Here is a 16760-nt window from a genome sequence, read left to right as displayed (position 1 = left end):
GGAGAGAGAAGCTCAATGAGGGAGGTCAGGGCAAGCTGACCATGTGAGAGCAAGGATAATAAAAGAAAAAAGCTAAAGGAAATGCAAATGTATTTTCCTTTTCTCTATCTTCAGGTATAAGCCAAATGTCCTTCAGATAGAAGCTGCACCGAATAGCCAAGATGGCTTCAGGCCAGATGAATTCAATGGGTTCTCAATATCACACATGCCAAAGAAGCCATATGGGCGGAGAGGAACTTCAATACATAAGCGTGGACTCCCATTTGGTTTCAATCATGTGCAATTTCCTTTTATTTAATAGAGTAAAGGGTTTAACTATTTTGTCCAAATCCTAGAACACAATGGCGGATCTGTCAAGAAACTAGGAATTTCATGTGGTCCCACAATTAATTCACTGATTACCTGCTGCAGGAAGTCAGAGGGTAAGATGGAGAGATGGATGAAAATTGAAAATGGGCTCTACTCTGGCCAGGTGCCCTCGCAAGAATGCAGGGGTAGCTCAGAATTTGGTCATGGTGGTCAGGGTTCAGAGATATGTAACTGTTTTGTTCTGAAAGTTTAATTGCTGGCTTTATGTAGAAGAGAGGAAAACAGAACATACTACTCTGGTGTTTGACCAGTGTTCACATTGCAACAGAACTTCAAAGGCTATTCTGAGGCAAAACTATAATGGATTATTGCAAAGTGTCTAAATTATGCCACAGGTCAACTAAGTATTAAAAAGTCTATCAGCTCCTCAAAGAAGGTCCATCAGTCAAATATCCCACAGATTACATCTTCCACACCATAAAGAAGCTAAACAGATTAATCAACATCCTAATTTAATAGTAATTTAAAAAATCTCTTTTGAAACAAAGGAAAATGCCAGTCTGCTTTATTTTTACATTTCTTCTTCTATCATTGTGAGACATATGATTTTACCTAATACAAACTGAGGTTTAGTATAAAATGCTTTTTTATGGTGGTTTAGGTGTGTGTGTGTATATATTAAATTATATCCAGCAATACTTAATAATTTATAGGTTTATTATATATTGCTTTTTAAAATTTATGTTAATAAAATACTTGTCATTTTGTCATACATGGGATAACTTTTATTCTTAGTTTAAGTAACTATGGAAATAAATGAAAATTTATTTTAATATAAAAACCAATGATGGGATTTGAAGAAAAAAAAAACATTTTGAAATGGAGACCTGATACTGCATTGTCTTATATGCATTATTTTTAAAGTTTCTTTCCTTTTTTTTTTTTTAACTATATTGGGTATTACGTAGTCTTACAGACACCCTAGGATTACCCTGAAATGTATGGAAAGCAAATGGATAAAGAAAAATAAAATAAATTATCACATGAGAGATATATAGGTAAGTGACAGAATAAACACATGTAGAGGTTTACCTCTAACACAAATGGAACAAATAGTTCAATATCCAAACCCTAGTGACAAAATGAGATCATGGACAATTAACTACGATTGAATGAGCTGTAGGAGGAGGGGTGTTGTAGTGAGAATGCCAATTAGCAGTGAAACCAAGTTCTACAATAGAGTCAAATAAATTTAAACTTGTTAAGTAGCTGCTAATCTGTCACTATTTTCAGTTTTTCTTCACATTTCCCACTGAGCTTTCTATTTTCATCATGGCATCACTCTATGCCTGTGGTGGTTATGAAATTCATAACCAGATTCACAGTATTTAGGTTGGCAGAGAGACGTTGGGATTCAGTCATGAAAAATGAAGAACAATTTAAGAAAAAAACTCGAAGATTTCTTGTATTTACCATGTGGCAACTCATCTAACAAGTATAAAATAATCTACTAGTCCACAGTAGATAAGGTTGACCATATAATCAGTCAATAAGCAGCAAATTGCTACCAGCTCTACAATCTGTCTCCCCATCTCCTTCCAGCCCCCTCAAATCAAAAAATAAATACATCTGAACCATAAGCCACAGAATTTCCTTAAAAATAAAAGAGACATAAAAGAATAGTAAATGCTGGACATGGTATATCCCATGCAAGACAAATTTAAGAAAACAGTAACACTGTTTAAGTACCTAGAGGGGGCTCCGGCGATATACCAATGCTTTGCAAAAGAGCCTCTGTCTCTCTGCGTTTGCGATCCAGGTCAGAGTCATCCTGAACAGGTTCTTTCTTTTGCTGCATATCAGCCTAAAAAGAGTAGATGCCAGAAAGAAAAGTTAACAGAGCTAAATGTATGCTTTTCCTGGCTCAAACGGAAAATGGTAAATGCATGTGTGAAGACCAAACAAAAGCCCTAAATAGACATAATCATGTGTATAAAGGATGAAAAAACACTGTAACTGCTCCATTTAATAATTGCTACCCTGGTAATTTCTCTTTTGGTTGGAGGTTTTTTTTTTTTTCCCCCTGCCTCTGTCACATGGTATGAAAGCTTCTCTCACCCGGTTTTAAAAGAAACCATCAGGGCTAAATATTTCTGACTGGGATGTGGATTTTTAAGAAAATTCTCTTTGTTTTTTTTCAACATCGTTGTCCCTTCTGGGAAGACATACTATTGGTTCTTGATGAGTGTATGTTTGTAATATTCACACCCCATGTTGGAATTATGCAAACAAAGAATTATTGGGATTTGGCTAAAAAATAAAATTAGTTATGAAATCTGTAACTGTAAAATATACTCTTTGTATTAGCAATCTAAGTTTGCCATGGTTTAAAATAAATCAGGCTAGAATGTTTATTAAGGCCTGTGAGCAATATTGACATGTGTTACTTAATTTCCAGTTTCATAGGTTTCCATTAAGCATATTAACTCAAAGGAGAAAATTATCATTTAGAAAAATATAGAACAAAAAATCATTCAGAAATTTCTTTCCCAAATCCTGTCAAAAAAACAAAACAAACAAACAACAAAAAAACCAAACATCTCCTGTGTAAGCTTCTCATGGACAGATCCTATGCCTCATTTGTGGTTTTTACAGAATAGTGATGTCAAAATACAAGCTAAAGAATGTCAGTGGTGGGATTCTGGGGTCATTAAACATTCAGGTCTCTTTTCTTTTTCCTAACACAGTTAACTACTTAAGACAAGGCATTTGTCCCACATCTGAAACACGGTAACATCGTATTTGATGTGCGGCTACCTCGGGACAAAGCTGTGTGAGTTTACAAAAGTGAAGCTGTCTTAAAGCTTATCAGAAACCTATAATCCAGTTACCAGACACACCTTCCTCCCCAAGTTAGGTACCCTAACAGGTATATTATCTGCTTCAAGGGTGCAGAGTACATTTCAAAGCACCAAAGTGTAATTTACATTGTAGAAAAAGTTCATGCAACTTTTGCTTTACTCCCAGATGATAACCTACACACTAATCATAAGCAAACTGCATCTTTGCATGTAGTGCTGGGCTTGACATTTCTGTTATTATTCGACTCAGGCTTAGAACACTCTCATATTTTTGAAGTCTATCTGCCATTAGAGGGAAAACTGCCATTATGGGAGCTGATGAGTGCGAATGAGAGCACTAGAGGATTTCAGGCATATCTCACGGAACCCAAAATTCTGGAATGGCAGTTTCATCTCTATCTGTGAAGACAGCAAAGTTGATGACATTGTTTTCCAATGTTAACATTTAAACTACTGAAGCAAGTTCCAAGGTGTATGCGTACAACAGAGGCCAAGACAGAACTATGATGAGGAAAAGGACCTTGCAGGGTGAGGATCTAAATCAACATGCACAGATCACAGAGTTGAAAGAAGGATGGAGGAAATTTAAAGAAAGGGAATTACCATCGAAGCTACTGAAATATAAGTGGAAAAACTTAGAAAAGCAAAATCCGTCTTAGGAAGCCAGTAAGAAACAAGATGGTTTCACAGTGAAGAGTTTAGCCCTAACTGGACTCCCAGCTTTACCGAGGGCAGATACATGTTCTATTCTGCTCACCACTATATCCTCACATCTAGATCCTGGCCTGACACATTAGATGCTCAATAAAAAAACCTATTGAATAAATGAACTAATATCTGTCTTAGGTCACTGTTATTCTACGACTATGGAATTTCAGAATTATACATCCTTCAGGCCAATTTCTACCAATTGCACACCAGTCAGCAAGCCCCTTTACAGCACCACTGTTAGAAGGAGTCCTCTAAACTTCCAGTCACCCAGTGCTCATAACAAAGCCATTTCTATATCCTAGCAACAAAAAGATTCATTAACCTTGCCTCATTCTTTCAACAAAAATGTAGTAAAGGACGATAGAATGCCGGGGGTAATGAAACTGAGAGGTTCTAATGGAGCTTAAACAGAGCAAACAGAACAAGATTTGCCTTGTCCTTTCCTTTCCAATAAACATAGGACATATTATCTCTAACTTTCTGTCATGTATAACCTATGCAGAGAAGCACAGAATTTTTTTTAATGTATTCTAACTAATCATTAAGCACTCAAGAAACACACAAGAGGGTAATTCACACGTCAACATGCAGAACTATACTGCATACACTGCAATAACAGTACATCTGAACTCCACCTCCAAAATTTCACTCCTTTTCTTATAACATACCTCTACAACTCATTCCCTACCCTCCACCTTCCTTAATTCTTAAGAGGCAATATAATGACAAATATGAATAAGGTTAAGTGTCCACCTAGATGTAACAGAAGCTTAAGCAAGCTATCAGCACTCAAAGATGACCATGAAAAATGCAAAATTAGGTAACTGGAGCTTACTGGAAATTAAGGCAATTCCTATCTGTTACAATTAGCACCTTAAACTAAATAGTTACTTTATCCAAGGCAGTTAGCTATACCAAGTGCGCTAGTCATGAAAGTTTTGATTTTCCCCATGTAATTACTACAGAATCCTGATCTATTTTAAAGACTCAACAGGAGTGGTTTTGCAGTGCTAGCAATTAAAAAATGTGCTAGGTGTCTTTCCCAGAAAATGGTATTTCTTTTTGTGAAAAGTAATCACAGCTGAGACCCAGAGAGGAAAATCAAAGAAAGAAAATTTGTCAGCTGAGAATTGTCAGTTCTTCAAAGACAGCTCCATAGTTATTAGAGGAACAAGGGAGGATAGGCCAGGAAACCTCTGTCTGTCTTACCTTACAGCAATTCAGCAGAGGGGCAAGGACATGACGAAACTTCAGGGTGGCCCCATTAAGCACACCTCATGGCATTAAAGCCAATTTTTCCTGAAATTGACTCTGAATCTTAAATAGTAGGCACTATATTTATTTTAAAATCAGATTTCATCCATGATACCACAACCAAGAAAGCAGCTGATATCCAAAGAAGCAGAGAGTGGTGATTTTATAGATGTACAGTTTTCCAGATTCGGTGGAGATAATCGACCTGGGTGGCCCTAATTCACACCAGTTTTCACTCATGGTAAAAATAGTCACACAGATTAGCATTAAAGAGCATTTTGGTCCCTTTCTATTCTAAATTTGCTTTATTTAAATTATAAGCCTAAATAGAGTTAAAAGTCAAACCTGTAAGATTAAGGCTATTTCTAACTCTCTACAAACACCACAAAAACTAGAAAATCTTAAACTCAGGAGTGACAGTTGACTGGAACATTCCATAGACTCGAGATCAGAATTTCCAAGGATATCTGCAGGAAAGAATTCCAGACGTCTGAAAAGGGTGTCTGTGAGCAGCATCCCAGACTAGTGATAACTAGTTTGTGTGTTCATTCATGCACTCACCCTATAATCCTTTACTGAAGTCCTACTACGTGGCCCAATCTGTGCTAGACATTCACTCGATGAAAAACACCAGCCCTGTTCTCAAAAGCCTGCACTCTACTGGGAGAGAAAGACAAGGGAAGATGCAAATATAATGCTCTGTGCTAAATGGTTTGATAAGGTCAAGGATAGGGGCAGTATTAACTAGTCATGGATGGGGGGCGGGGGGGTTAACAGAGAAGGCTTTCTGGAGGAAGTGACATTTGAGGTGAGAACGGAAAGACATGTAGTTAACAGCCAGGTGAAGGACAACAGGGAGAAGTAGGAGAATGGTACAAGCAGAGGAGAATATTCACAAACTGTCAAGAGAGAGTGTGGCCCATGGGTGGTATGTACATAGCTGAGACTGGCTGGAATGTGGATTTAGGGAGAAAGGAGGTGGGGAAGGAAAAAGAATGCTGTCACGTCTGTCCAGGATCCGATGACCACTACAAGTTGGAGAAGGGGTAATAAAAGAATGACCCCAGGCTTCTGTTTGGGACCATGGGGTGGAAGAGGGGATCCTTGCTGAGACTGACGATAAGGGGGCTACTTCTAAGACTTGGACTTCTGGGGCCCAGTCTCTTCATTTGGGGGAAAAAAAAAAAGGATCAGAATAAATTACTTCCAGGTTTCTTGCAGCTACAAAATGCTCTAATTCCAGGAAAGTAGAAGCCTTGAATTATAAGACCCTTCCAATAATGGGGCATTTTTTGGAAGATGGCCTCATCAGCAGGGTCCTGATAAATGCAGCCACCAACTGTATGGGCGGCATTCTCCTATTCTGGTAGCCAATCTCAGGCGTGGAAGAACGGCCGTTTCCTACTGACCAGGTCCTCCGTGCCTTTCACTGCTCTCCAGGACCTCCTTATAGCCTCCCAGAACTCTTTGAGGTAGGCACTGATCTCTGCTCATTTTACAAAAGGGAGAACAGGGCCAGAGAGGTCCCATGCTCCCTCAAGGCCATTCTGTGAAGGGCAGAGCCAGGTTTCCCAGATGCATTCAACTCAAAAGCCTCTGTGCATAACCACTGAGCTTTACTGCCTCTGTCTTACAGCACTGTCTGCTCAGACAAACCAAGTCATCAGAGTCTACAAAAGGTACTTCGACTGAAGGAAAGATCTGTTGCAGGGGCAAATAGGTTGCTGAGGGACAGGACAGGCTTTAAAGATGGTATAGTCCAGTGAAGCCCAAAGTCTGGCCCCACTGGGATCTTTTGAATTAAAAACTTTGGGATGGAAAAGGAGGGCTCTGAATTGCCATAGGAGTCCCTGGAGCAAGGTCAGGACATCACAGGCTTCAACCTGTGGAAATGAGGAAACTGAGACTATGTGACTTTAATTCCAGACCCAGGAATATGTAGAGTTCAGGTATAACAAGCTCCCCACCACCTGCCACCGCCTGTCTCCCAGGGCTCCGTCTGTTGTGTAACAAACCGAGTCTCCATCAGACAAAGCTGCTTGGGACAGAAACAAAAAGGGTGGCCTGTTTCGATCAGTCTTGTTTGCCTGTAATTTCCCCCCAAATGTGTAAAATAACAAAGATGAAGCAGACAGAATAATTTGGAACCAGATTTCCCATACCACATCACATTTTGTAGTAATTCTATGAAATTCAAGTTGGATATTAGAATGTCATTTTAAAAGGAAACTGGTTATTAGTAAAGGATAACAGGTGCTTTAAAACTACAGTAAGCATTGACATTTGAAGGAAAGGAAGCATAATAACCTAATGCTTTTTTTGGCTTTGCATGGAAATGAATAGCCATTCCTTGTCAATTCTCACCTCTGCTTCACTCAAAGACTGCATATGTAACAGCAAAGATCTCCAAGAGAAAAATGCTATGCGCACTGTCAAGGACAAAATAAACCAGGGCATCAATCAAAGTGTAATGGAACAGAGAGATGTGAGATGCCAGAAGGCTAAAACGCAACTGCAATTATGTTTTACTTTGTTGGAAAATAATTGTTATAAATCTGTTACCTTGGTCTCCCAGGCTTATTTTATGAAACAATACTTATTTAGATTGGAAGGCATCAAAACACATTTTCTTTTTCCTTACAGAAAAACTCTGAGTATGGAAGCAGCTCTGGTTTCTAGACACACAAGTGTATCACACTATATAAAGTTGCCTTCTTAGAAAGCTATTCAAAACTATCTTTGGCACCTGGTTCTTTTGTCCAAGACGTGGGCTATTTCTCCATGACCATGGCAAACTGGAGAATTAAAAATAAATTATCCGTTGGATTGAGATAGTAGAAGAAAACATGATATGCCAGCGACACATGGAACTGGGAAGGGAACCCCGGATTCTGGGTGTGACAGACAGAAAAGCTACATTTCGCCTCTGGGTTTCTGCTGCTTTGTTGGCATAAAGAAGGGTTTCAGTAGAAGGTCTCTGAAATCTCTTCGAGCCTTAATATGTCATAATTCTATGTCCATGGAGCAGAGTCTATTACTATACTATCTACCCTCTTGCCAAGGGAGGGAAATGCAGCTTTCCTTCTGTCAGACCTACAATCCTTGTTTTACCCTGAAAAACACATACTCCTTAAGAAACCATGGAAATCCACTGGCATCATTTTTCTATTTTTCTCCTAAAATGTTCTACCTGGTAGTTTTTAAAAAATTTTTTCTTAAAACTAACACATATTAAACACTAAGTAGAGCCTGGTTACTACTAAGTGCTTTACAAGATTAACTCTTTTAATTCTCACAACCCCACAAAAAATGTATTACTATTCCCATTTTAAGGATAGGAAACTGGGATACAGAAAGGTCAAGAAACATCTAACAACAGACATTTCACAGACCACTTTCAGGTCTCTGTGCACGTCTGGGGTGAACCTGGGGCTTGGGGACCTCTGGACCATGGTTGGTGCTTGACCAGCACATAGCAGGTGACAATGACCTTAGGAGTCTGAGTATGTAGATACCCACTCATTTTATCCAGAAATCATAGAAGGATTCTTCTAGAGCGTCCTCTTCATCCATTTGGCCAGCCCCTCAGAATCAAGTGATTTTCTTTGTTCCCTGCAACACCCCAATACCCAAGATTTACCTCTTTCTTTTTCCTCTCCTCTTCCTTCCGTTTCTTCTCTTCTCTTATCTGTGCTAAGCGCTGTTTTTTGCGCTCTAGCTCAGCTTTTAAGTCACTTTTGTCAGACATGTTGGTTTCCTTGGAGGAAAAGAAAAAACAATGTGAATACATAAAAATAAATTTTCCGTCTTATCACTGCAAAAAATCATTCAAACCTTGAAAGTACGACTTTTTACCATCACAGGCTGTATTACTTAGCCTATGCTGAAGAATCAAAGAAACAAATTGAGTTAGGTCTGGTCTCACACTACATAAATACTTTCCTTTTTATGTATTCATAAATATTTGAAGCAATACAATGATATAGGCTCTGCTGGTGGGAAGGATTATAGCAACTTCAGAATAAGCAAGACATTTTCTGTGCAAGTTTCTTAACAAATAAACAAACAAAAAAGAATCAAAAAAGAACCTTCACCAGGACTTCCAATTTAGACGATAATGGACCAATTCATCCCCACATTGAGAAAAGAAAATAGGCTGTCATAGGCCCTTAGAGATGTGCCCCATTCAAATATCTATGGATTCAATAACCATGTCTCCACTGAGCCTGGGCACAGAGATTTCATTTTGCCTAACATTATATGCATCAGGGGAAGACAGCCACTAAAGACCTAACATGTTAATCTTCTTTTTCTGTAAAACTCCTGAACTGTCACAATTAATTTCATCTCCAGTACAATCCTATTTCTATAAAAGTTTCATTTGCATACTGAATGCGATTGTGCTTATCCTGGCACATCCCCGAAGATGTTTATGAACACATGAAACAGTAGATAACACCATGGCAAGTTCTTGGGGAAATTTATCTGAATGAAATTTAATTTTAACGTTAATGGGGATGGTGAGGCTGGTAGTGAGGGTGCCAGAAATATTTGCAAGTAAAATGAGTTTGGAAAAGACTCACCAAATTGCCAAGGATTATATTTGTCTCTTTTGTGTTCTCAGCTGGAAACTAAGAAAATGGAAACACCGAGAAATGAAGAAACCCCCTATGACCCAAATTCCTAAAATAAAGTAAAAACAAAAAAACCCACAAAAACATCCGTAAATGTCATGAGTATTCCTTTCCATATTATTTATACGCAGCTATGATGAATATATAATGCATCCCTATGTAGAAAACAGAGCAATGAAAGGCAAAAAAGAACCAAAGAATACAAAACAATGAAAAATCCTTCAAACTTCCTGTCACTGCCTTTAGAAGGTAATCAAGTATGTCTTAGTCACCCTAAGACATACTTCCCAACGAATACACACAGTTGGGAAATGTACTGTGCTAACTACTGTACATATTCCTGCTCATGGTGTGATGGCAAAGACTTATGAAATAATAACAGTAGTAATCACAATAATCAATCTTTGTAATCAATTCATGATCACACCCTATCTTCATTTTTCAACAAAAATTGTTGGATAATTAATGCGTGCTCGGCACTCTATAAGGTTTCAGAGTACAAAAGATGAGCAAAACCAGATTCTCTCCTTCAAGGAGTACATAACTCAACTTTGTAGGCGTGTGGTGCGGCTGGAGATGTTCTCCACGATACTGGCTTATTGATTCCTAAGTGCTAGGCACTTTTATCACATTTAATCATAACAGTCCAAGGAGACCAGTATTTTGTTTAATGTCTTGTTTGCAATTCGGATAATGGAGGCTCAGCAAGACCTTAGGCAGCACAGTCAATCCATGGCTGAAACAAAACTCAAGCACGTCCATGCTCTGAACTGCTACACTCTGCTGACCCCAATGTATAAGTTTAGGCAGAATTCAGAGCAAAAGAGTAATTAAGATCTATTAGAATGAGCAAGGGTATACTTTGAGGAGGAGGTAGAATGTGAGCTGGATATCACGGGAGTCAGGATCTAGCAAAGAAGGGAAGATACAGATATGCCAAGACCTATAAAATGGGAACCAGCAGGCTAAGAGATATGGATGAATCCAAGCCAAGAAATGTAAACTTTAGTTGGTAAGAATGGATATATGGGGGCAACAGGGGAAGTCTTGGGAAAACAGAAAAGTGAGTTCCATTTGGTAATAAGAGATGGGAAGCCACAGCAACTTTTTGAAAGGGAAAGTGACAAAATAAAGATGGAATTTGCTTAAGCCTATTCTTGTCCCTGCCTAGAAAACAGACAGGAGCAGAAACTGGAAATAAGGCAAGCTGCTGGGAGGCTGGTGCCAACATCTGTCTGGAGCGACTGCACCTGCTTTGTGATGGTAGGTGAATGGAGAGACAGAATGTGGGGAATGTGGGCAGATGAAAGCATGCCAAGAAGGAAGAAGTAACTCTCCGTAGCCTGTGGGTATGGAAGCCAAAGAGAAAGATTCAGTAACAATTCACCTTTGAGAGAGCAAGGAGGATGGCAGAGAAGTTGGGAAGAGAAGGCAAGAAGGAAATCCTGAAACAACTTGTAGCAGGCTGTAATTTGAGTGTCAGTGGGATTTCTGGCCAGAAAGAATGCATAGATACAAAATTAGAGATCGGATGAAAAGCTGGATGGGAACTGGAGCTGTGGGACACACTTTTGAGTCATCCACCTACAAAGCTGAAACCTGAGTCACACATTCAAAGTCCTGTAGAAGCCAGACAGACAACATGAAGAAGCTAAGCCGCAATGAAGGCCAGAGAGGAAGCACCTGCCTGAAGGAGGCAGTTCTGCCCAGCTCCAACTGACCGTTGACATGGAAAAAGATGAATCCAAGTAGTTAGATCTTCAGATCTTTTTTTTTTTCCCAAGAGAAACCATGGAACTGATAAAAGTCAAGTTTGTCACTAAAATATTATTTGCCAATAATTTTTAACACCAGTGGGCAAAAATCCTGGCAGGAGAAAATTAGAACCTAATTCCAGAAGCCGTCTGAGAAGTTACAACTACTCTTTCTTCCCCAGTGGGCACCACTCCGATTTATGTTTTTGACATTTTTTTTGGCTGTCAGAAATGAAAAATCCAATCAGGAAGATCACTGTTATAGCAATAGGTGTGTCATTCGGTGCTGCCCACAGCCAGCGGAAACTTCTGAGAGTTTTCTCCTGCACATCTCCCCAATTGCCATTGGCCTTCCTCTAGTCCACCAAAAGGGTCTGTCACAACTTCAGCTATCTACTATGCTCATGAAGGAACAAACCATGTAATAACAACATCCTATATTTGTCATGATTTTCTGGTAAAACTGCATTCATGAGTAGGAAGTAAGGTGTATTTTCAGTACATTTCTGCAAAGAAGCAAAGTTCTTTTTACAACTAATAAATATGTCTGACAACGTCGGTCATTTGAGTTGGTGTTACCGGCCATAGAGCCAAAATTTTTTAAATAAACAACAAAAACACCAAGGGGAACTTTTAAAAAATATTAAGTAGTGATGTTTCAAATAACAGACTTCAGAACCACAATGGCAAAAGACAGCTATAGAGTACCTTCCACTTACTGATTTTTTGGATCTACACCAAAATAGACACTTCACATCAACACCTAGGAGAATAAGAAATCTCAAGAGAACGCCTCACAAAGGGTTTGGAAAGTCCACATTAGAGTAAACGAATGGGCCTTTACACATAGTAAATGGCTGCAACAGCGACACGAAATGCAGTGTCAGCACTGAACTCCACAGGCTTTCCCAGGGGGCTTGCCACTCTGACTCACTCAATCTCCCTGCACACCAAGCAAAGCAAATTGAGGAGCAAAGCCTGGGGGATGTGAGTTATAGAGCTTCCTGTGGCTAATGCAGGTCACTGCAAAGGCAATCTGGACGCTCTCAGTTTAAGAAAATAAGAGCCAGAGCTACCTGCTGCTAATTATTGCTCCCTTACTTCACACACACAAAGAGTTGGCCTCTTTCATCTCAAGCTGGCAAGGGGTCAAGTAGAGAAAATCAAACCCACCTCTGGGTGTAAGTCTCCTCCCTGTCTGATCATCAACTTAGTCTGCCACCCACCAGCCAACTATGGCTTAACTCCACCCTAGCTTAGGGACAATTACAGCTCAGCCTCACTGACTTCATCCATTCCAGGGTCAGAGGATGCACTTTTATGATCCCTGCTCGGCTCTCTTCATGGAGGAGTCCTATATTCCAAAAGCGGTTTTCTGTTGGTGACATTCTCCTTGCCTATACACTCTCTTACCCAACCCATGCTTCACAGCTCCTCCCACCTCTGCATCGTAACTCTCACTCTCCTGCAAATTCTCCAGCTCTACTATCACTGTGTACAATCCCATTTCACTTCTTTTCTTTCTTTTCCTGTCCCCCAGGTTATCCCCCCACCACAATGAGAGAGATCCAAAAGTTCAAATCAGCTACTCCATCCCTTTGGGCTCCATATTATCAATCCTCAACCCCTATAATTTTTTTTGTCAAATTTCAATTCCACACTTCTGATTTCCTTTTTTTTTTTAACATAGAACATTATATTTCAATACACAACTTCTGTGCAACCAAAAAGTAAAACATCACAGTAAAATGTTGGTGAGAAAACATGGTATTTCATTTGCAAGGCAAGGCAAATGGTTAAAACATCCTTAGTCATAAATGATCTCTTAGAAACCAATAACAAAGACTCTAATATTCCAAGGGAAATGGCAAAAAAAAAAACAAAAAAAAACAGAAAAACCACACAGAGAAAAATGAAAGAACAAATGACTAGTAAGGTTTAAGGATATATGAAGATGACTGAACTGAACAATAACAGAAGAAAAACAATTTCTTTCTAATATCACGTTGTCCAAGATTAAAACACTGACGTCTAATGTTTACACAGTTTTAGAAAACAGGTCTCATGAACACTAGAAGACAAGATTAATGAGGACAATTTATACAACTTGGGGAAAATCTCTACTTTTGATTCAAAAATAGAAATTGTGGATATACTTGCTAATGAAGTGGAAATACTAGGACTAGTTAAACAAATTAGATGGAGAAATTCAAAATAATTTATATAGAAGCATGTTAAATTTGTAGCTAATGTAGTTCCCTTCTTAACCTTGGTTCACCCTTCATTCCCTTGCCTCATTATAACTCACCTCCACCCTTCCTCCCAATGTCTCAGTTCTCATAACTTTTGCTTCAGCCCATCTCTGATCCAAGTAAATGAATCAATGGAGGTAAAGAGCTTAGAATGATGCCTGGCAAATATTAAACACCCAAGAACGTTGTTTCTCCTCTTCCTCCTTCTCTACTTCCCTCTCTCCTCCTCCTCTTCTTTTTCTATTATTATTATTACCTTTCATTTTACCCTGCCAACTCTTTTCCCCACCACTAAGTCCACCCTCATAGCCAAAGTCATCATTCAACATTCACTGCAATCATTCAAAAAATCTTACAATGAGAAATACATTAAAGGTATAGCATGTAACTGATTTAGTAGCCATATAATCAGAGTGAGAAAACGCAGTCTATACTCCAAGAGTCTAAGGCCCTTCAAATAGAAGGAGCTTCTCAATCTAATGGGTTATAAAATGGAAGGTATGTGGTTAAAGAAATGTTACTCAAATAAAAAAAATGTTTTTTAAATTAAATGCAGTCATTTAATTTACTAGTAGTAAAATTCTTCTCATTTTTTTCTGTTGAACACAGCAGTTACATATCAAGCTGTCCAGGCAGGCATCCTCCCCCATGTCACCCACTTCCTCCAGAGGATGGAAAGGCACATGTAGAAATGGTTTCTTCTCTAATGAAGTTAGTTGCAGGGAGGGTCACTCCTGCTGTTCCATTATAGAAATGCCTCATGGTCCTAAGTCTCAATGGAGGAAAAAATGGGGAGGAAGAAAGGAGGCAAACATGAGAGAGAAAAACATGGACACTGAGGAAGGAAGAAACAAAACAGGTACTTTTAAAAAAAAAATTATTATTATGTTAATCACCATACATTACATCATTAGTTTTTGATGTAGTGTTCCATGATTCATTGTTTGTGCATAACACCCAGTGCTCCACGCAGAACGTGCCCTCTTTAATACCCGTCACCAGGCTAACCCATCCCCCCACCCCCCTCCCTCTAGAACCCTCAGTTTGTTTTTCAGAGTCCATCGTCTCTCATGGTTCGTCTCCCCCTCCGACTTACTCCCCTTTATTCTTCCCCTCCTGCTATCTTCTTTTCTTTTTTCTTAACATATGTTGCATTCTTTCTTTCTTTCAGAAGTACAGATCCGTGATTCAACAGTCTTGCACAATTCACAGCGCTCACCATCCCCCAGGCTTTGCTCCTCAATTTGCTTTGCTTGGTGTGCAGGGAGATTGAGTGAGTCAGAGTGGCAAGCCCCCTGGGAAAGCCTGTGGAGTTCAGTGCTGACACTGCATTTCGTGTCGCTGTTGCAGCCATTTACTATGTGTAAAGGCCCATTCGTTTACTCTAATGTGGACTTTCCAAACCCTTTGTGAGGCGTTCTCTTGAGATTTCTTATTCTCCTAGGTGTTGATGTGAAGTGTCTATTTTGGTGTAGATCCAAATACACACATACCCTCCCCAATGTCTATCACCCAGCCACCCCATCCCTCCCACCCCCCACCACTCCAGCAACCCTCAGTTTGTTTCCTGAGATTAAGAATTCCTCATATCAGTGAGGTCATATGATACATGTCTTTCTCTGACTGACTTATTTCGCTCAGCATAACACCCTCCAGTTCCATCCACGTCGTTGCAAATGGCAAGATCTCATTCCTTTTGATGGCTGCATAATATTCCATTGTGTATATATACCACATCTTCTTTATCTATTCATCTGTCAATGGACATCTTGGCTCTTTCCATGGTTTGGCTATTGTGGACATTGCTGCTATAAACATTGGGGTGCACGTACCCCTTCGGATCCCTACATTTGTATCTTTGGGGTAAATACCCAGTAGTGCAACTGCTGGATCGTATGGTAGCTCTATTTTCAACTGTTTGAGGAACCTCCATACTGTTTTCCAGAGTGGCTGCACCAGCTTGCATTCCCACCAACAGTGTAGGAGGGTTCCCCTTTCTCCACAACCCCGCCAACATCTGTCGTTTCCTGACTTGTTAATTTTAGCCATTCTGACTGGTGTGAGGTGGTATCTCATGGAGGTTTTGATTGGGATTTCCCTGATGCCGAGCGACGTTGAGCACTTTTTCATGTGTCTGTTGGCCATTTGGATGTCTTCTTTGGAAAAATGTCTGTTCATGTCTTCTGCCCATTTCTTGATTAGATTATTTGTTCTTTGGGTGTGGAGTTTAATAAGTTCTTTATAGATTTTGGATACTAGCCCTTTATCTGATATGTCATTTGCAAATATTTCCTCCCATTCTGTCGGTTGTCTTTTGGTTTTGTGGACTGTTTCTTTTGCTGTGCAAAAGCTTTTTGTCTTGATGAAATCCCAATAGTTCATTTTTGCCCTTGCTTCCCTTGCCTTTGGCGATGTTTCTAGGAAGAAGTTGCTGCAGCTGAGGTCGAAGAGGTTGCTAAAAACAGGTACTTTTTTTAAAGATTTATTTATTTATTTGGGGTGGGCATATGGACAGAGGGAGAGAATCTTCAAGCAAACTTCCCAGTGAGTACGGAGCCTGACACAGGGCTCAATCTCATGACCTAAGCTGAAACCAAGAGTCCAACGCTTAACCGACTGAACCCCCCGGGGGCTCCCAGAAGTCATTTTCACACTTGTCCTTCTTTCCAGTTAACCTTGCATTTCCCTCACACTTCCTATGTCCACCACACATCCATAAAGAAAAGAAAATTTTCAGCATTTCTTGAACCCAATGAGACGTACAGTCTACATTTTCACTTCGGCACATACCATCATGGGATGGTTTAGTCCTGTCTAGAACCAAGTATCTAACAGAGGAGAAGCAAGGGGTTTAGTTCTGTTTACACAGCTGTCAAGTAATAGACCCTCCCAAGGCTTAGCTTTTGAACAATATAGACCTCGATTTCCTTTTGGTTGTCTACATTGGCAGCTGTTTGAGATTCCATTTCTAATGCTGGCATATGC

At 39.6% G+C, this 16760-nt stretch overlaps 1 protein-coding gene across 4 annotated transcripts in view; it reads right to left on the bottom strand.

Moving 5' to 3' along the window:
- DYNC1I1 (dynein cytoplasmic 1 intermediate chain 1) overlaps positions 1–16760 on the bottom strand; it is a 306473-nt gene that overhangs the window by 265157 nt on the left and 24556 nt on the right. For all 4 annotated transcript variants that reach the window (XM_025872919.2, XM_073898848.1, XM_073898846.1 and 1 more), the window contains exons 2-3: positions 8776–8892; positions 2059–2173 (exon numbers count right to left, since the gene is read on the bottom strand). In XM_025872919.2, coding sequence (XP_025728704.1) covers positions 2059–2173; positions 8776–8883 — 223 coding nt within the window. In that variant the 5' untranslated portion in view covers positions 8884–8892. The remainder of the gene's footprint in view (positions 1–2058; positions 2174–8775; positions 8893–16760) is intronic.

Source organism: Callorhinus ursinus, unplaced genomic scaffold (assembly GCF_003265705.2).
Source record: "Callorhinus ursinus isolate GAN/ISIS: 27379988/994484 unplaced genomic scaffold, GSC_fseal_2.0 scaffold12, whole genome shotgun sequence".
NCBI classification, from domain to species: Eukaryota; Metazoa; Chordata; class Mammalia; order Carnivora; family Otariidae; genus Callorhinus; species Callorhinus ursinus.
This window is presented reverse-complemented; position numbering and strand designations above follow the sequence as displayed.